Raw genomic sequence first — 21,091 nt, 5'->3', positions numbered from 1 at the left:
GTTTCCCAGACACTGGTGTGAAGCCACTGTCATACCCATACCTAAGCCCGGTAAGGACAAACACCTTCCTTCGAGCTACTGCCCCATTTCTCTCACTAGCTGTGTTTGCAAGGTGATGGAATATATGATACTTGCCCAGCTGATATGGTGGCTCAAGTCTCGCAATTTACTAACCACTGCACAGTGTGGATTTCAAGAGCGCCGTTCTGCAGTTGACCATCTCGTCACTTTGTCCACCCATGTCATGAATGGTTTTCCAGACTGTGGTCATGTTTTTCAAGTTGTAGAAAGCCTACAGCACCTGCTGGAGGACTGGTATCCTCCGTACTCTTTACATGTTAGGCTTCCGTGGCTGCCTGCCCCATTTCCTACAGGAATTTTTAAAAGATCAAGTTTTCAAAGTACGTGTGGGTTCTGCCTTGTCAGACACCTTTATCCAGAAATACGGTGCGAGTTCCATCCTGAGCATCATCCTCTTTGCTATTGCCATTAACCCTATCATGGCCTCTCTCCCGCAAGTCATCTCCGGCTCTCTTTTTGTCGACGATTTTTCCATCTATTGCAGTTCCACTTGGACATGTCTCATTGAGCGGCGTCTTCAGTGATGTATGGATTGCATTCACTCATGGGGCCTCGACAATGTCTTTCATTTTTCCACTGACGAAACTGTTTGTATGAATTTCTGACGGCGCAATTGGTTTCTTCCTCCGTCTTCACACCTTGGGCCTGTTGCTCTTCCATTCAATGAAACTATGAAATTCCTAGGGCTCATGCTCGATAGGAACCTTTATTGGTTCTCCCATTTGTTTTACGTGGCACACGCTGTATGCGGTCCCTCAATATCCTACATGTCCTCAGTGGTACTTCCTGGGGAGCAGATCGTACCACCTCTGTTTGTATGTGTCCCTTGTCTGTCCGAAACTAGACTATGAGTGTTTCATTTAAACATCTGCACATCCATCCCTCTTATGCGGTCTCAATACTCTATCCTCCATCGTGGCATCCATTTAGCCACTGGCACCTTTTACACTAACCTGGTTGAGAGTCTGTATGCACAAGCTGTTGAACTACTGCTGTCCTACGGCCATTACTTCCTCGTCAGCAAATATGGATGCCGTTTGACTGCCCTGCGTGGCCACCCACCCTATGCCTCCTCCTTTTATGAAGCGTATCTCTTCTCTGTTACCTCCTGGAGTTCACTTTCGGCTCTTGCTCTGCCAGCTTAACTTCATGCTACCTGCCACTTTCTCAGTGGGTGTGAACCCTGAAGGGCTTCGTGCGTCAGTCCGTCTTCACCTTGGCCTTCATTCGCTTCCTAAGGACACTACTCCAGCCTTCCTCTATCGCCTTCAATTTCATGACCTTCACACGGAGCTTCACGACAGTACTTTTGTGTACACTGATGGCTCTCGGACTGACCGTGGTGTCGAGTGTACCTTTGTCATTGGCACTGATGTTTTTCAGTATCAGCTTCCGTAACACTGCTCAGTATTTACAGCAGAGCTTTTCGTCCTCTATCAGGCCGTGCAATACATTCGGCAACACAGGCTTTTCAATTGCATTATCTGCTCAGACACTCTCAGGGCCCTTCAAAGCTTATGTGTGCCATACACCGCCCATCCCTTAGTGCAATGGATCCAGGAAAGCTGTCACTTGTTCACTCTTGATGGAGCCACTGTGATGTTTATGTGGGTTCCTGGTCATGTTGGTCTGACAGAAAACGAGGCTGTTGACTTTGCTGCCAAGGCTACAGTACTCGTACCTCAGCCCGCTAGTTCTTACATTCCCACCGATGGTCTCTGTGTTGCCGTCTGTCAGCAGGTGGTGTCGCTCTGGCATCACCACTGGTCATCTCTTCACAGGAACAAGCTCCAGGTTATTAAGCCTCTCCCAGCGGCTTTGACCACCTCCTCTCGGCCCTCTTGCTGTGAGGAGATCATTTTAGCTAGGTTGCTATTGGCCTCTATCTTTTTAGCCCCACCACTTTGTACTCGCTGCACTCAACCTTTGAGGGCCCACCATTTCCTGACGGAAAGCCCTTTTTTAACCCATTACATTATTGTTTGTGTTTGCTGCCTGAGTTATCAGCCATTTTAGCGATCGACCTGTGGGCTGTCGACCGCATATTACTTTTTATCCATCATAGCAGTATGGCGAAGGCCATTTAATTTTCAGTTCAGGACCTCTGTTTCTCTATGGTGTATTTTATAGACCTTTCTCCATGTCCCTATTTTTAGCTGTCTTCTCTTCTATTGTTTGCGATTAAAGTGTAGCCATTGTTAACTCCTCCCTTTGTCTTCGTGTTCTACAGTTCTGACATGGGCGTGTATGACCGTAGTTGTTTTTGTGCCCCAAAACAAAACAAAACACCACAAAGATGCTGCTTGTCATCAGAACATCGCTGACAACACCAATGAGACGGAAATAGCAAGACATGCCCACAGAAGTTCTCTGCACAACCGTCGGTAGGCTGTCTTGAAAAAGACCAACACACAGACATAACGTCTGTTCTATGCCAGGCTACATTCCAGACAATGCCTAGTCCAAAGCAAGCAGCAACAGAGTTAAACAACAAGTTAGACTATCCTAGTTAATCTGTGAGTCCAAGTTTGAGTTTGTGAACTTTTGTCTGTGAACAGTGCTATGAGAAAGAGTTTATATTGAAAAATGCTTAGAGTTGTATTACCAATGACAGCCTATTTCAGCACACGTGTTAGACTGGTTCTGTCTATGTATATAAATGTGCTGATGATCAGACACTCAGTCACACCAAAGAAGTTGTATCAGAAATGGTGAGTATTCACTTTGACTGTAAATATATTTCAAGTCTGATATTTTACATGTGCGGTAACCATACCATCACCTGTTCAGAACCCAGTTCATTTGTGACAACTTTTCACAACACTTAGAACTAGTAAGATCAGTAAGGGAAGAATTTCTATCATTATACTACCATATGTCCACAGTTAAGAATAAAGAAGTGGGCACCCATTTTGAAATTCATGTTCAGATAACATTAATGTGTAAGAACTGTAGGTTTGAGTGTTACATTTGCCATGCATAACCCGTCTCACCTAAAACCCAACAAAATTTTGTACATTTGAAAGTGCATGAAACACTACTAGTGGCATTGAACAAACAATTACATGCCCTGCTCTCCACACAGGAATTACTACACTGCTGAACCAGGCCAATCACCATCTGCCCTGCAAAACAGGTACATACTGTTCCGAGTTCATGTGAATTTTTGTTGTTCCATTCTTACAGTTCTTCTGCAGACGAAACAGTTTTTCCAAAGAGTCAGATTACAGTGGGTGTACTCATTAGGAAACCAAATAGTCATTATCTATACTTGCCACGAGCAAGGTCAACAGAGTGGCACACAGTGAATAGAACTAAAAGGTCAGGGTTGGTGATCAGTGATGTCCAGTGGGACATGGCGGGACCGACCTTACTGCTACCCAACAACCACCCTAGATATAATCCACTAATTAATTTATGTACCCAAACCGCCTCTTCAAATTTTACCCATAGAAAACCTAAGCTGCCTGAATAACACATTAGACCCTACCTTGCTCGCCTCCCTAGATCGAATGTTAGCCACTCAGCATGGCGACACGTCAGTGGAACACATCGTAAAGCATGTGAAAAACTACCACAGTGAATACCAGAAAGAGGATCCTCAACCTCAGCTGCCTCTGATTTTCATGGTAATAGGAATTGTAAATAACCAATTCAAGCAAGAATTAGCCCAAATCCTATCCGTAGCAACCTTCAACTTACTGGTTCAGACTAGTCAGTGGCGCCTACTTCGATGAGAGACAAAGTGAACCATAACAAAGACCTCTGTTAGAGCCAAATTCTAGTGCAGCCAGACAGATAATGCAAATAGTGCTAAGGACAAAGTGACACCATGAATGGAAATGTGAAATTTAAATAATTGTAAATAATCCAATGTCTCTGTTTCGGCAAAATTTGAGGGTGAATTTTCTTTGTAGAAGGGAGGAAATGTAAAGAATAAAGTTATAAATGAGACTTAGAACAAGCAGTCCGGCGGCATGACAAAATTGGGCCACTGCCAAAATGAGTCAGTGATCAGCAGCTTTGCAATGTGTCTGTGATGACAGGCCACCCTGCAGGGAGTATTGCAGCACGATTACAACAACTGGGTCATAACCCCATTCCAGACTATTTGGCATGACACACTAACACCGCCATTACTGTGAAATCAGGATGGGCACCAGTATTTAAGGATGCACAAACCAGCTCATCATTATTGAACAGCTGGGCAGTTATGTGCCATAGACCCCGAGCTGTTCAGCATTGTTCCAATGGTACAGATGCTGCTACCTCCGTCTTTGGGTGGGAAATATGGAAGCCTGGCAACATTACTAACTCACAACCAAGCTGACCTTTCAGCCTAACCTAAACCTCAGGTTATGTAACAGATCAACCTGTCACGACAACCTATACTCAGAGAGAGAAAGAAAGAAAGAAAGAAAGAAAGAAAAATAGTATAGATGAAAAACAAATATAGTCAGTGGTCTTTCTCTTTCTGTTCATGCTCAAAGTTGACCCAAACTATTCTAGTACATGGAGGACTACTTCATGTATGCCATTTGCAGTATGTTAATAGCAACTCAGATAAATGAAAAGAAGGGTAGGAAAATACTGTTTATATTGTACATGAATACATCAGGTCTGCTCGGTTTTGTTGTGCTGATTATACAGGGTGTTTCAAAAATGACCGGTATATTTGAAATGGCAATAAAAACTAAACGAGCAGCGATAGAAATACACCGTTTGTTGCAATATGCTTGGGACAACAGTACATTTTCAGGCGGACAAACTTTCGAAATTACAGTAGTTACAATTTTCAACAACAGATGGTGCTGCAAGTGATGTGAAAGATATAGAAGACAACACAGTCTGTGGGTGCGCCATTCTGTACGTCGTCTTTCTGCTGTAAGCGTGTGCTGTTCACAACGTGCAAGTGTGCTGTAGACAACATGGTTTATTCCTTAGAACAGAGGATTTTTCTGGTGTTGGAATTCCACCGCCTAGAACACAGTGTTGTTGCAACAAGACGAAGTTTTCAACGGAGGTTTGATGTAACCAAAGGACCGAAAAGCGATACAATAAAGGATCTGTTTGAAAAATTTCAACGGACTAGGAATGTGACGGATGAACGTGCTGGAAAGGTAGGGCGACCGCGTACGGCAACCACAGAGGGCAACGCGCAGCTAGTGCAGCAGGTGATCCTACAGCGGCCTCGGGTTTCCGTTCGCCGTGTTGCAGCTGCGGTCCAAATGACGCCAAAGTCCACGTATCGTCTCATGCGCCAGAGTTTACACCTCTATCCATACAAAATTCAAACGCGGCAACCCCTCAGCGACGCTACCATTGCTGCATGAGAGACATTCGCTAACGATATAGTGCACAGGATTGATGACGGCGATATGCATGTGGGCAGCATTTGGTTTACTGACGAAGCTTATTTTTACCTGGAAGGCTTCGTCAATAAACAGAACTGGCGCATATGGGGAACCGAAAAGCCCCATGTTTCAGTCCCATCGTCCCTGCATCCTCAAAAAGTACTGGTCTGGGCCGCCATTTCTTCCAAAGGAATCATTGGCCCATTTTTCAGATCCGAAACGATTACTGCATCACGCTATCTGGACATTCTTCGTGAATTTGTGGCGGTACAAACTGCCTTAGACGACACTGCGAACACCTCGTGGTTTATGCAAGATGGTGCCCGGCCACGTCGCACGGCCGACGTCTTTAATTTCCTGAAAGAATATTTCGTTGATCGTGTGATTGCTTTGGGCTATCCGAAACATACAGGAGGTGGCGTGGATTGGCCTCCCTATTCGCCAGACATGAACCCCTGTGACTTCTTTCTGTGGGGACACTTGAAAGACCAAGTGTACCGCCAGAATCCAGAAACAATTGAACAGCTGAAGCAGTACATCTCATCTGCATGTGAAGCCATTCCGCCAGACGCGTTGTCAAAGGTTTCGGGTAATTTCATTCAGAGACTACACCGTATTATTGCTACGCATGGTGGATATGTGGAAAATATCGTACTATAGAGTTTCCCCGACCGCAGCGCCATCTGTTGTTGAAAATTGTAACTACTGTAATTTCGAAAGTTTGTCTGCCTGAAAATGTACTGTTGTCCCAAGCATATTGCAACAAATGGTGTATTTCTATCGCTGCTCGTTTAGTTTTTATTGCCGTTTCAAATATACCGGTCATTTTTGAAACACCCTGTATACTCAGTGTAACAAGTACATAATAGGAGAAGTGTGTGTGTGTGTGTGTGTGTGTGTGTGTGTGTGTGTGTGTGTGTGTGTGTGTAAACCTAATTGAATTTTTTGCTACTTTTTGATTCATTTCATCAATTTACCATATCCAGACATCCTGATTTGTATTTATCATTCTAGGCAGTTGCTGTTACAGTTTTACTGAACAGAGCTAGGAGCACAGTGTATTAAGGCATTGGACTTCTGTTTAGGAGGGTTCAAGTCCTCATCCTGGGATGTAAATAGGGACTTCAGAAAGTGACATACACGTAGTGTATCATACTATGACCATTGTGCTACAAGAGTGGAGCATTGAAAGAGAGTACATGTTGAGTTTCCTGCATATACAGATCTGCTGGGATACAGACAACAGCTGCAGTACAGCACAGGAGTGAAAGGGCATGGCAGCTGGAAAAACACTCCAAAGTTTAAGTACATGTGACAGTATGGTTCTTGTGGACAAAACATCTAAATTGCACTGAAATTCACTGCAAAATTCTGGTAGTAGCCTACGTGGACCAAATGCAATGTAGCACCCAGACGTAGTGAATTGGTGTCAAGAATTCTTGACAAAGGCCACAGAGGTGGGGGTGATGCTGACTGGGAAATCCAGATCTTGCAACGTGCGATTTCCAACATTTGGAGGGGGGGGGGGGGAGAGACCAGGGAATAGATTTCTGTCATAGGGGAATTGAATCATTAATAAAATATTCTGAATGGTGTTTACAGAGCTTTGGTGACTGCGTCAAGAAGTAGTGCCACTCTTTGAAGTATTCACTAAAAGTTACTTAGCATGTTGTAATAATGTGGAACTTGAGTTTTGAAATCCCCTCGCAGACTTAAATTTCCATAACTTTCCTAAATGACGTAAGGTAAATACTGGGATGTTTTCTTCTGAAATGACATGGGAGGTGTCATTCCCATCCTTACACAATAAAAGCCAATGATTAGTCTCCTACTAATGGGGCAATGAAACCTGTATTTGATTCCTACCTAGACACTGTGGCAGACGTCTTACCCACATAAATCTTTGTTTGTAAAAATGAGGCAATTATTTTGTTCATTGTTTATTACTATTGCTGTTACAATTATAATTGTAATATAATATTAGAATAATAAAATCCTAATCATTACCACCACCACAAATAATAATAATAATAACAACAACAACAACAACAACAACAATATTTTGTCAGAGTATAGTTCAGGGATTTGATATTTTTTCCTTTAAGGTTATAGACATGCAATGATTTTTTTCATGATTTTGTTTCATGGACACTGGTCGTATGGATAAAGTTAAATAAATAGCATAGTGCACGTTGCTGGTGTTCTGACTGATTTGTCTCTACTGTTGAGTAGGCCCACTGTGAAATGTAGTCTTAAAGTGTCCACAATTGTGTGCTGTGTGCAGATTCTACTATGTTATAAAAATTAATCCCAATGTATCTTTGATTTCACTATCAGACATTTCCTATGAAAGGGTGTGTTCTTTTTAATAGAGTTCCCAATTTGATTCATCTTGTCCTTACATGTTTATCCTCATCTCCATCTGCAATTTTGTTGTTTATTCAGTGTTAGCTAATTATCTTCCCATTTCAGTAGCAGTACGTTCACTTGAAGGGAAGCCAATTCAGGAAGGAGCACTCACTAAAGTCCAAATAAAAACAGTAACATGTGATGAACTCTGTGAGCTGTATGCATTAGTTCTTTCTGTGATGAAGATGTTTTTTTATCATCAATCATCTGCAGTAAAACCAGAAACATTGAAAGATGAATTGAAAGACTTAAGGTAAGGAATAAAACATTGTTTGATAACTAAAGCTTAAGTTTCTTATTCACAGATAATGCTTTTTCCATAATTGGTATTGGTACCTCTTCTGATAGCTCAGAAAAGTCCATATAGTGTTAGTGAAAACTTCAGATATTATGTAGTTTTTGTTCGCCTGTGTGCCAGTATGATAATATGTAGTTACTCTCCTACCTTCTTAAAGTTTGCTTGCGGATTAGTGCCCACTTACTGTAAAGGGAGAAGTTTCATTTTGCCCTCACTCCTTGGTTTCTTCATTTGTTTTCACAGAGAAACATAAGGAAAAAATTCAGATTTTTTTTTTCCTTGGTAAAATTGATACACACACATTCTGTCACAAATTACTCTGCTGAACATTGGTTTTGACCTGTCAGAATGAAACATATTAAACATATTTTGATTTAACTTCAAACAGTGAGCCTTGTAAAATGATCCTTGGTTGAATAAATTGCTGATACTAGTGTTTGGATAAGGTGTGATAGCCACTAACTCCAAATCATATGGGAAAACTCCTAAAGAACTTATGGTTTGCCACCAATTCAATTCCAAAATCGCATTAAATGTGCCGATTGCTACAGCAGTTGTCTTCTTCAATCATTCTATAACTGAAATGTTTTTACAGCCAAAAGAATTTTCATGATTTTTTTATTTGTTGAATAATTGAAAGATGGTCCAAGTGGAAGAAGAATAATCCTTACATAAGAAATGCATTTCTGGGGAGAGAATGGACCTATGTGATGCTATTGTCACCTCAGGGAGTTAAGATGGCAGTGGTTGGGGTTGTATTTAGTGACACAGTGTTCATGCGAGGTCTGGTTCCAGTGGTGGTTATGGTGGCAGTGATGATAGAAACCTCTAGAGAGAGGAAGTAAACTTCGCCATTAGAGAAACTGCAAAGTGGTGAAGAGGTGAATGTTAAGATGGAACACTAGTTAGTGTACAACCTCTGGAACTATGTGCACAAATTGTATGAGGCCTACTGAGGAATGCAAGCATGTTGCCATGGTTGAGGTGTATCTCCCTAGCAGTTTTTAGGGAAACTATGGAGCCAAATTATTACATTCAAGCACTTCCTCCTGTGGACAACAAATGTGGTCTATCAATAGACTTTGAGATACTAGTCAGTCCTTATGAACATACCATTGGTAAGAAAACTTATGGGGTACGATAATTGTACCACAATATCTTATTTATGGTTGCCATTAGGAAATGCCGTGAAAAAAAGTCCTCTTACAAGGAGTCATGGGAATTTTGAAATTAGAAATGTGTTTCTGCAAAGGAACCCTTCTTATTCATTTAGTTTCCTTTATTATTATTATTATTATTATTATTATTGTAGTAGTAGTTATTATTATTATTATTATTATTATTATTATTATTATTATTATTATTGTGTTCTTTCCTTTCTCAGACCTTAGGTCTGGTTAAAAATGGAAAGTGACGCGGACTTTCATCAAGCGTGACTTCCTTTTAACTGTACAGTATATGTTACATTGCATTTAGGCACTTTCGGGTAATTGAACAAGTGTCAATAATTACAGATTTCTGTAGTTGTATATATAAGTTTGGATGTAGCTGTATTGCATTGATGTACTGGTGGATATTGTGTGGTATGACTCCTGTAGTTGATAGTATAATTGGTATAATGTCAACTTTATCCTGATGCCACATGTCCTTGACTTCCTCAGCCAGTTGGATGTATTTTTCAATTTTTTCTCCTGTTTTCTTTTGTATATTTGTTGTATTGAGTATGGATATTTCGATTAGTTGTGTTAATTTCTTCTTTTTATTGGTGAGTATGGTGTCAGGTTTGTTATGTGGTGTTGTTTTATCTGTTATAATGGTTCTGTTCCAGTATAATTTGTATTCATCATTCTCCAGTACATTTTGTGGTGCATACTTGTATGTGGGAACATGTTGTTTTATAAGTTTATGTTGTAAGGCAAGCTGTTGATGTATTATTTTTGCTACATTGTCACGTCTTCTGGGGTATTCTGTATTTGCTAGTATTGTACATCCACTTGTGATGTGATCTACTGTTTCTGTTTGTTGTTTGCAAAGTCTGCATTTATCTGTTGTGGTATTGGGATCTTTAATAATATGCTTGCTGTAATATCTGGTGTTTATTGTTTGATCCTGTATTGCAATCATGAATCCTTCCGTCTCACTGTATATATTGCCTTTTCTGAGCCATGTGTTGAATGTGTCTTGGTCGATGTGTGGCTGTGTTAGATGATACGGGTGCTTGCCATATAGTGTTTTCTTTTTCCAATTTACTTTCTTCGTATCTGTTGATGTTATGTGATCTAAAGGGTTGTAGAAGTGGTTATGAAATTGCAGTGGTGTAGCCGATGTATTTATATGAGTGATTGCTTTGTGTATTTTGCTAGTTTCTGCTCGTTCTAGAAAGAATTTTCTTAAATTGTCTACCTGTCCATAATGTAGGTTTTTTATGTCGATAAATCCCCTTCCTCCTTCCTTTCTGCTTAATGTGAATCTTTCAGTTGCTGAATGTATGTGATGTATTCTATATTTGTGGCATTGTGATCGTGTAAGTGTATTGAGTGCTTCTAGGTCTGTGTTACTCCATTTCACTACTCCAAATGAGTAGGTCAATATTGGTATAGCATAAGTATTTATAGCTTTTGTCTTGTTCCTTGCTGTCAATTCTGTTTTCAGTATTTTTGGTAGTCTTTGTCTATATTTTTCTTTTAGTTCTTCTTTAATATTTGTATTATCTATTCTTATTTTTTGTCTGTATCCTAGATATTTATAGGCATCTGTTTTTTCCATCTCTTCTATGCAGTCGCTGTGATTATCCAATATGTAATCTTCTTGTTTAGTGTGTTTTCCCTTGACTATGCTATTTTTCTTACATTTGTCTGTTCCAAAAGCCATATTTATATCATTGCTGAATACTTCTGTTATCTTTAGTAATTGGTTGAGTTGTTGATTTGTTGCTGCCAGTAGTTTTAGATCATCCATGTATAGAAGATGTGTGATTTTGTGTGGGTATGTTCCAGTAATATTGTATCCATAATTTGTATTATTTAGCATGTTGGATAGTGGGTTCAGGGCAAGGCAGAACCAGAAAGGACTTAATGAGTCTCCTTGATATATTCCACGCTTAATCTGTATTGGCTGTGATGTGATATTATTTGAATTTATTTGGATATTAAGTGTGGTTTTCCAATTTTTCATTTCTATGTTTAGGAACTGTATCAATTTAGGATCTACTTTGTATATTTCCAATATTTGTAGTAACCATGAGTGGGATACACTATCAAAAGCTTTTTGGTAATCAGTGTATACATAGTGTAGCGACCTTTGTTTAGTTTTAGCTTGACATTTACCTCTGCTCCCCCATGAGCCATGGACCTTGCCGTTGGTGGGGAGGCTTGCGTGCCTCAGCGATACAGATGGCCGTACCGTAGGTGCAACCACAACGGAGGGGTATCTGTTGAGAGGCCAGACAAACATGTGGTTCCTGAAGAGGGGCAGCAGCCTTTTCGGTAGTTGCAGGGGCAACAGTCTGGATGATTGACCGATCTGGCCTTGTAACAATAACCAAAACGGCCTTGCTGTTCTGGTACTGCGAATGGCTGAAAGCAAGGGGAAACTACAGCCGTAATTTTTCCCGAGGGCATGCTGCTTTACTGTATGTTTAAATGATGATGGCGTCCTCTTGGGTAAAATATTCCGGAGGTAAAATAGTCCCCCATTCAGATCTCTGGGCGGGGACTACTCAAGAGGACATCGTTATCAGGAGAAAGAAAACTGGCGTTCTACGGATCGGAGCGTGGAATGTCAGATCCCTTAATCGGGCAGGTAGGTTAGAAAATTTAAAAAGGGAAATGGATAGGTTAAAGTTAGATATAGTGGGAATTAGTGAAGTTCGGTGGCAGGAGGAACAAGACTTTTGGTCAGGTGATTACAGGGTTATAAATACAAAATCAAATAGGGGTAATGCAGGAGTAGGTTTAATAATGAATAAAAAAATAGGAGTGCGGGTTAGCTACTACAAACAGCATAGTGAATGCATTATTGTGGCCAAGATAGACACAAAGCCCACACCTACTACAGTAGTACAAGTTTATATGCCTACTAGCTCTGCAGATGATGAAGAAATAGATGAAATGTATGATGAGATAAAAGAAATTATTCAGGTAGTGAAGGGAGACGAAAATTTAAGTCATGGGTGACTGGAATTCGTCAGTAGGAAAAGGGAGAGAAGGAAACATAGTAGGTGAATATGGATTGGGGGGAAGAAATGAAAGAGGAAGCCACCTTGTAGAATTTTGCACAGAGCATAACTTAATCATAGCTAACACTTGGTTCAAGAATCATAAAAGAAGGTTGTATACCTGGAAGAATCCTGGAGATACTAAAAGGTATCAGATAGATTATATAATGGTAAGACAGAGATTTAGGAACCAGGTTTTAAATTGTAAGACATTTCCAGGGGCAGGTGTGGATTCTGACCACAATCTATTGGTTATGAACTGCAGATTGAAACTGAAGAAACTGCAAAAAGGTGGGAATTTAAGGAGATGGGACCTGGATAAACTGAAAGAACCAGAGGTTGTAGAGAGTTTCAGGGAGAGCATAAGGGAACAATTGACAGGAATGGGGGAAAGAAATACAGTAGAAGAAGAATGGGCAGCTCTGAGGGATGAAGTAGTGAAGGCAGCAGACGATCAAGTAGGTAAAAAGACGAGGGCTAATAGAAATCCTTGGGTAACAGAAGAAATATTGAATTTAATTGATGAAAGGAGAAAATATAAAAATGCGGTAAATGAGGCAGGCAAAAAGGAATACAAACGTCTCAAAAGTGATATCGACAGGAAGTGCAAAATGGCTAAGCAGGGATGGCTAGAGGACAAATGTAAGGATGTAGAGGCTTGTCTCACTAGGGGTAAGATACATACTGCCTACAGGGAAATTAAAGAGACCTTTGGAAAGAAGAGAACCACTTGTATGAATATCAAGAGCTCAGATGGCAACCCAGTTCTAAGCAAAGAAAGGAAGGCAGAAAGGTGGAAGGAGTATATAGAGGGCTTATACAAGGGCGATGTACTTGAGGACAATATTATGGAAATGGAAGAGGATGTAGATGAAGACGAAATGGCAGATAAGATACTGCGTGAAGAGTTTGACAGAGCACTGAAAGACCTGAGTCGAAACAAGGCCCCGGGAGTAGACAACATTCCGTTAGAACTACTGATGGCCTTGGGAGAGCCATTCATGACAAAACTCTACCATCTGGTGAGCAAGATGTATGAGACAGGTGAAATACCCTCAGACTTCAAGAAGAATATAATAATTCCAATCCCAAAGAAAGCAGGTGTTGACAGATGTGAAAATTACCGAACAATCAGTTTAATAAGTCACAGCTGCAAAATACTAACGCGAATTCGTTACAGACGAATGGAAAAACTGGTAGAAGCGGACCTCGGGGAAGATCAGTTTGGATTCCGTAGAAATGTTGGAACACGTGAGGCAATACTAACCTTACGACTTATCTTAGAAGAAAGATTAAGAAAAGGCAAACCTACATTTCTAGCATTTGTAGACTTAGAGAAAGCTTCTGACAATATTAACTGGAATACTCTCTTTCAAATTCTGAAGGTGGCAGGGGTAAAATACAGGGAGCGAAAGGCTATTTACAATTTGTACAGAAACCAGATGGCAGTTATAAGAGTCGAGGGACATGAAAGGGAAGCAGTGGTTGGGAAGGGAGTAAGACAGGGTTGTAGCCTCTTCCCGATGTTATTCAATCTGTATACTGAGCAAACAGTAAAGGAAACAAAAGAAAAATTTGGAGTAGGTATTAAAATTCATGGAGAAGAAGTAAAAACGTTGAGGTTCGCCGATGACATTGTAATTCTGTCAGAGACAGCAAAGGACTTGGAAGAGCAGTTGAACGGAATGGTTAGTGTCTTGAAAGGAGGATATAAGATGAACATCAACAAAAGCAAAACGAGGATAATGGAATGTAGTCAAATTAAATCAGGTGATGCTGAGGGAATTAGATTAGGAAATGAGGCACTTAAAGTAGTAAAGGAGTTTTGCTATTTAGGGAGCAAAATAACTGATGATGATCGAAGTAGAGAGGATATAAAATGTAGACTGGCAATGGGAAGCAAAGCGTTTCTGAAGAAGAGAAATTTGTTAACATCGAGTATAGATTTAAGCGTCAGGAAGTAGTTTCTGAAAGTATTTGTGTGGAGTGTAACCATGTATGGAAGTGAAACATGGACGATAAATAGTTTAGACAAGAAGAGAATAGAAGCTTCCAAAATGTGGTGCTACAGAAGAATGCTGAAGATAAGGTGGGTAGATCACGTAACTAATGAGGAGGTATTGAATAGAATTGGGGAGAAGAGAAGTTTGTGGCACAACTTGACTAGAAGAAGGGATCGGTTGGTAGGACATGTTTTGAGGCATCAAGGGATCACAAATTTAGCATTGGAGGGCAGCGTGGAGGGTAAAAATCGTAGAGGGAGACCAAGAGATGAATACACTAAGCAGATTCAGAAGGATGTAGGTTGCAGTAGGTACTGGGAGATGAAGAAGGTTGCACAGGATAGAGTAGCATGGAGAGCTGCATCAAACCAGTCTCAGGACTGAAGACCACAACAACAACATGTCACCTCTGCATCTATTATCAGTTGCTCTTTACATCCTCGTGCTCCTTTGCAACAGCCTTTTTGTTCTTCATTTATAATTTTGTTCTGTGTTGTATGTGTCATTAATGTCTGTGTAATGACTGAAGTTAATATTTTGTATATTGTTGGTAGGCATGTTATGGGGCGATATTTAGCTGGGTTTGCTGTGTCTGCTAGATCTTTCGGTTTCAGATAAGTTATTCCATGTGTAAGTGTATCAGGGAATGTGTATGGGTCTGCAATGTAACTGTTAAATAATTTAGTTAGATGTGAATGTGTTGAGGTGAATTTCTTTAGCCAGAAATTTGCTATTTTATCTTTTCCAGGGGCTTTCCAATTGTGAGTAGAATTAATTGCCCGGGTGACTTATCACTTCAGGCATTTGTGGTATCATCTTGTATGTGTCTGTTTCTGCTTGTATCCACCGTGCATGCCTGTTATGTTGTACCGGGTTTGACCATATGTTGCTCCAGAAGTGTTCCATGTCTGTTATGTTTGGTGGATTGTTTATTTTAATGTGTGTGTTATCTATTGTCTGGTAAAATTTCTTTTGGTTTGTGTTGAATGTTTGGTTTTGTTTCCTTCTATTTTCACTTTTTTTGTATCTTCTAAGTCGTTTGGCCAATGCTTGTAATTTCTGCTTCTTTTCATCTAATTGCTCTATCACTTCTTGTTGTGAGATTTTACCTAACCTTTTTCGTTTTCTTTTCTGACATTTCATGTCTTATAAATTGTGTTAGCTGTCCGATGTCTTTTCTCAGTTTTTCTATATGGTTTTGTGGGTTTCTTCTGTGTGTTGGTTGGTTCTGATCTCTGCCTAGTGTGTATATTTAGTGTAGTGAGTGCTCCTATATAAACCAGTAGTTGTAACTCTTCCATAGTTGTGTTTTCATTTATTTTGTTGTGTATGGTTGTGTTGATAGTTTTTATTGTTGTTTCGACTTGTGGGTTATTTGGCGGTCTATGCAAGAATAGTCTAATGTCTGTATTTGTGTCTTTGTATTCTATATATGTCAGCTGAAATTTTTCTTCTATATCTAACATGTGTGTCACTTCGTGTTCTATTTGTGCTTGTTCTGGTGGCTGTCTTAAGATTTCGTTTTCCTCTGACTGTTTAATTGATGCGTGTTGTTCTTTGTTTGTTTGCTCTGGGATGTTTGAGTCCATTACTGTATTTTCTTCTTCTTCTGATTGCACATTATTTTGTTCCAGTGTTTGTTGTACTTGTTGTTTGATGTTTTCTAATTCTGACTGGGGTATCCTGTTATTTTTTATTATTACACAGATCTGATCAGCTAGTCATTGTTCTGTTAAAAATTTTAATTCTGGGTATCTGGTAATAAATGTTGTGTATACTTGTGATCTGTATCCAGTTGTGTTGGTTCCTAGGTTTGTTGCTTGGTAATAACAGAACATGAGGTGTCGATTAACTTCATCTGACCATCTCATCCTCTGTCTTTGTTTTCCTTCTAGGGTGGTTGCAGGAAGCATATCCTGCAAAACACCTCTATTTGGATTTGAATCATTTTCCAGTTGGCTAGCAGTGTTGTTACCATTGTGGGCGGGCATAGGGTTCAAGCGTCGTCCCCGACCATGACGGCGCTTGTCCGAGGCTTCTTTAGTTCTGTCCTGAACCAACTAATCACACTAAAAGGGGGGTTAGCCCTATTAGTGGTTTGTTCTTTTCGTCGCCTTTTACGACTGGCAGAACATACCGGAGGCCTATTCTTTTCCCGGGCCTCCACGGGAATTATTATTATTATTATTATTATTATTATTATTATTATTATTACTATTACTATTACTATTATCATATCATCAATTTCCCTTTAAGGAGAGCACTAAAAGACAATCAGTTTTCATTTCACTTTTTCTGTCCCTTTTTTTCCCCCCCAAAACCTCTCATATATTCACTGTTTTTGTCCTCCCTCTCTTCTGTCCACTTTTTTCCTGTTTTCTTCTCATGGGGTGTTTGCTGAAATTTTTGTTTTCTGATTTTTTTTCTCTCTGTCTGTCAGGTTTTCTGTGGAGATGTTCAGTTTCTTGAGGTCTTACATGGTTTCGTTTACCCAGTTGGTGTCCACTTTGTGAATTGTCACTATGTTAAAAATTCTCGTGGTCACTCTATTTTCATTCATCCTATGTATGTGTCTGTAGAACTTTGCCCTTCTTTTCCTGATGTTTGTAATCATCTGTCTATTTATACAGTTCTTTTGTCAGTCTCGTTATTCAGATCCCCCCTTTCTGAATCAAACTGTAGATCTTTGTCAGTATTTTACTCTCTTGTTTTTACATCTCCTTGATTTTAGTTATTCCCTTGATTACTTGAGGCATGCAAGGCTTGTGGTAAGACTACTGTACTATAGTGTCATTGATGGTAATACTTCTTTTGTTGTAATGGTTCCGTGTAAGTCCGTATGCTTTTTTTAATTTTGTGATCCGTTCTTCATTGGGTGTTGAGTTCAGTCCTGTTTTCTGAATAATCTCTCCCAGATATTTGAAACTTTCTATTTGCTTTACCAGTGGGTGTTGATTTTGTGTCCATGTACTGCTTTTTTTCGTATGAGATTTGTAGTCCTGTTTTGGCTGAGATTTTATGTCATGTCTCTAGAGCTTCTTTGGCTTCTTTTCTGTTATTTGTTATGAGCTACATCATTGGCAAAGGCTAGACATTTTATGTTGACAGTTCTGTCCTTGTCTTCTCATGCTTACCCCATTGGCTACTGTGTTCCATGTCTTGATTATTTTCTCCAAAACAGAGCATACTGCCTCACCACTGTCTTGATTTCAAGTGGTTCAGAGATCTCTCCCATAAACCCACTTTGGATGTTGTGTTTGTTAATGTTTCAGGAATTAGTTTTCTGGTCTTGTTGTCCACCTTCATTTCTTCTAGATTGTTGAAATTTGCTTCTCTGTCTATGGCATTGTAGGCCTTTTTGAAGCCAACAAATGTCATTGTGGTGTTCCTGGACTTTCTTGTTGTGGAGGCCATGTATTAGCACTGACTTCCTTTCTTCTGGTACCTTTTCTGTTTCCAAGATGTTTTTTATGATTATGTGTATTTTGGGTGTGATGTTTTTGTGGTCGAATTTCCAAATTTCCACAGTCTTCTGCAGGTGCTCTGTTATTTTTCAATGATTCTATTATTTTCACGGTCTCCTTGTGTGTTGGCAGCTTGAAATCAAGGTTAGGTTCTGGCTTCTCAAACTGTAGAATGTGCATCAGTTTATCATATTTTAGATGTGTTGAAGTATAGTGCTAGTATTTCAAGTTCTTTTTCAGATTTGTCTTCAGTTTCCCTCTTGTCTTTTGAAGCATAAGCTTGGTGGCTGATATCCTGTCATATTTTCTCTAAATGTTCTATAGCAATTGTGTGTGTTGTTTTTGTTGAAGTCCTCTTTCATTCTGTTCTTTCCATAACCTCTTTTTCCTTTACGGATTATTTTAGAAGTGGTCTTCCATATCCTGTTGAATTCTTCCCATTTTTCAGATGCTCTACGAATGTTAAATTTTTTCCAGGCTTGTATTCTGTCTTGTGTAGCTGTGCCACATGTCCTGTTCTGCCACTGATATTTCCATTTTCTCCGTGGTTGCCCCAATTTTATCAGTTTCTTCATTTTTCCGACAGTTCTGTTGAGTCATTACTGTCAATTTTCTTAATGTTTCCTGTTATTTATTCCTTGTTTAATGGTAGGTACTCTGGTTCTGTTGTGAAAGTTCTGTCGGTTCTCATGAGTTGTTTGTTGGGTATAAATTTGGCTTTAATTTGGGCAGGTGATGATCGGATTAAAAAATCCTTTCCTTGTTCTTACATTCATAATTTTTCTGGTATTTTTCATGGATACCACTATCTGGTCTGTCTGAAATTCTCATAGGGCATTGTTGGTGATTTCCAAGTTCGTAGTTTCTTGTGTGGTTTCTAGAATTGGGTAGACAAGGTCTTGAGGTCAAAATTCCTGCAGAAATTTATCAGGTTCTCTTCATTCTTGTCCGTCTGCTTGTGGACAGTGTGTTTTCCTATTGTGTCTTTTGAATTTTCTTTCCCTGTCTAATTGATCATTAAAATCTCCTAGTAATACTTTCATGTACTTTGTGGGGATTTTGTTGGTGGTTTCTTTTAGATCTCCCTAGAAATCTTTATCATCTGTGTGTTTTTCTTGCTATAGTTATTTGTAGGGCATATGCATTCATTAGTGTATACACTCTGTTTCCATATCGCATTATGAGTGTTGATATTTTTTTCTGATTTTGAAGCGAAATCTATTACAGAGGCCAGTGTCGATTTGTGTCCTGCAAATACTGTTCTGAAGAGTTTGAGATTTTTTCTGAAATGGTTATGACTGATTTTCCCTTGTATATTCTCATCTGAGAATCATGTTTCCTGTATTGCCAGAATTTTGATATTGAGTTTATCCGTGGTGTTTGCCAGTTGTTTCAATTTATCTGTTTTCAGTAGTGTGCTCATGTTGAGTGTTCTCATGGGAAATAGTCTTCAGGATTTTTGAGAAGCTCTGATTCTTCTTGTCATGAAATGCCTAATGTTCTGGAATCTGATGATAAAGTCTATTACCCGGTCTTATTGACTGGGTCCCAGGGTAGTGGATACTTTCCACTGTTCTGTTCTGCCATGATTATTGGTTTGTATTGAGCTTTTGGTGGTGAAATCCCAGAGGATCTCACACAAGTTTGACAGGAGTTTTTGTTTCTCTTCCCTCTCCTCCTTCCTGATCATTTACAAGATGAGGCCCCCACCTTGGGACTGGCTGTGGCAGAGTTGTTTTCTTCTTCTTCTTCTTCTTCATATCATCATCAGCATCATCATCATCATATCTCTCTCTCTCTCTCTCTCTCTCTCTCTCTCTCTCTCTCTCACACACACACACACACACACACACACACACACACGTGCTTGCTCACAACCATGACAACGATCACATGACCGCTGTCTCCAGTGGCTTGGACTAGAGTGCTGCATTACACAGTTAAACTATTTGTACAAAGCTTAATATGTCAGGAAAACTAAAAGCATGCACACTCTTTGTTATGACCATAAATATAAAATTAAGATTCCACTAAATAAATAAAAAAAGATAAAGGTGATTATATCTGATTAAGATAAATTTTGTTGCTTTCATTCATATTGTTTATATATAATGGGACTGGATGTAAAGTAACAGAAAGCTGTGTATGACTTAAAACAATGTTTGGACCTACATTTCCTTGGGTCTGAGCCCTAGAACCTAGTTTAATTCAAGGTAACAATGCTTGTAGCAGATAAAGTGTTCCGTCATACTAGAGAAGATCTGTAAAGATTTTCTTTAATGAACTGCTTTACTTACTGTTGCCTTCATCCAGGAGGAATTTTCCTTCAAATACAGGTACTTTGATGTTCCACAGATTGTGTTTGTGGTGTCTCGCTATGGTGTAGACAGTGACAACTCGTTAGTTAAAATAATAGCATTTTGTAAAGTAACTCTCCGTCCATTTATATGACTGTTTTGTGTTTACGTATTACACTTAACCTGAGCCCCTCCCCCCCTCCCCTCCGCCCCCCCCCAACACACACACACACACACACACACACACACACACACACACACCTTTATCAGCATTATTAGCTCATGAGAGAAGTGGTGAAATATGTTTAAGGCTGCAAAATTTACCCCCTGTTTCAAACCAGATTCTCATCTCTCTATCTGTTTCTTGTAAATTGTGTAGAAAGAAGTGATTTGTTCATAAACCTTGGCCATGAGTAGTCCTTTCCGTTTATGTTGTTATGATAATTATTGTAAATTCGGAGAAAAGTATTTCACTACTGTCTGATTCAGCAGGTCTCCGAGAAACAATTGAAAATCATATATTTGTCAGCGTGTTTAGTATGATAAGTAATTGTGAAAATGACCCACTCAGATTAGTTAGGATGTGGGGAAGTAATAATGAATGTTTTTGTTTAATGCAAAACAAACATACATTCATACTTCAATTTTACCAGTATGAAAAGTTTGGTAGCTTAAATCAGGTATTTTAATATCAACACAGTATTATTGGTTTTATCTGATGTGTTCTAAAAAATCAAATCCCCTTTTTTGCAGATTTCCTAATGCATCTGCACAAGACTTGGCCAGTGTTTTAACAGGACCCAGAGCAGCCATTCTCAGTGGCATTGCATCAAAATGTAACATACTGCCAAAGCTGATATCTGTTGATTGGAGAATTAACATAACTATTGCATCATGGTATGTTTCTCAGTATGAGAAATGAGGTTAATTAATTGTTACTTGGAGCACATTAATGTTAATTCAGTATAT

General features: G+C 39.5%; 1 protein-coding gene across 2 annotated transcripts in view; it reads left to right on the top strand.

Moving 5' to 3' along the window:
- Window positions 1-21,091, top strand: part of LOC126470239 (COMM domain-containing protein 5-like) — an 82,201-nt gene that overhangs the window by 60,481 nt on the left and 629 nt on the right. For both annotated transcript variants that reach the window (XM_050097940.1, XM_050097941.1), the window contains exons 2-3: window positions 7,908-8,097; window positions 20,876-21,019. In XM_050097940.1, coding sequence (XP_049953897.1) covers window positions 7,908-8,097; window positions 20,876-21,019 — 334 coding nt within the window. The remainder of the gene's footprint in view (window positions 1-7,907; window positions 8,098-20,875; window positions 21,020-21,091) is intronic.

The sequence above is a fragment of the Schistocerca serialis genome, chromosome 3 (genome assembly GCF_023864345.2).
Source record: "Schistocerca serialis cubense isolate TAMUIC-IGC-003099 chromosome 3, iqSchSeri2.2, whole genome shotgun sequence".
Lineage (NCBI taxonomy): Eukaryota > Metazoa > Arthropoda > Insecta > Orthoptera > Acrididae > Schistocerca > Schistocerca serialis.
Note: the sequence above shows the minus strand (reverse complement) of the source record. Positions and strands in the feature narration are given on the sequence as shown.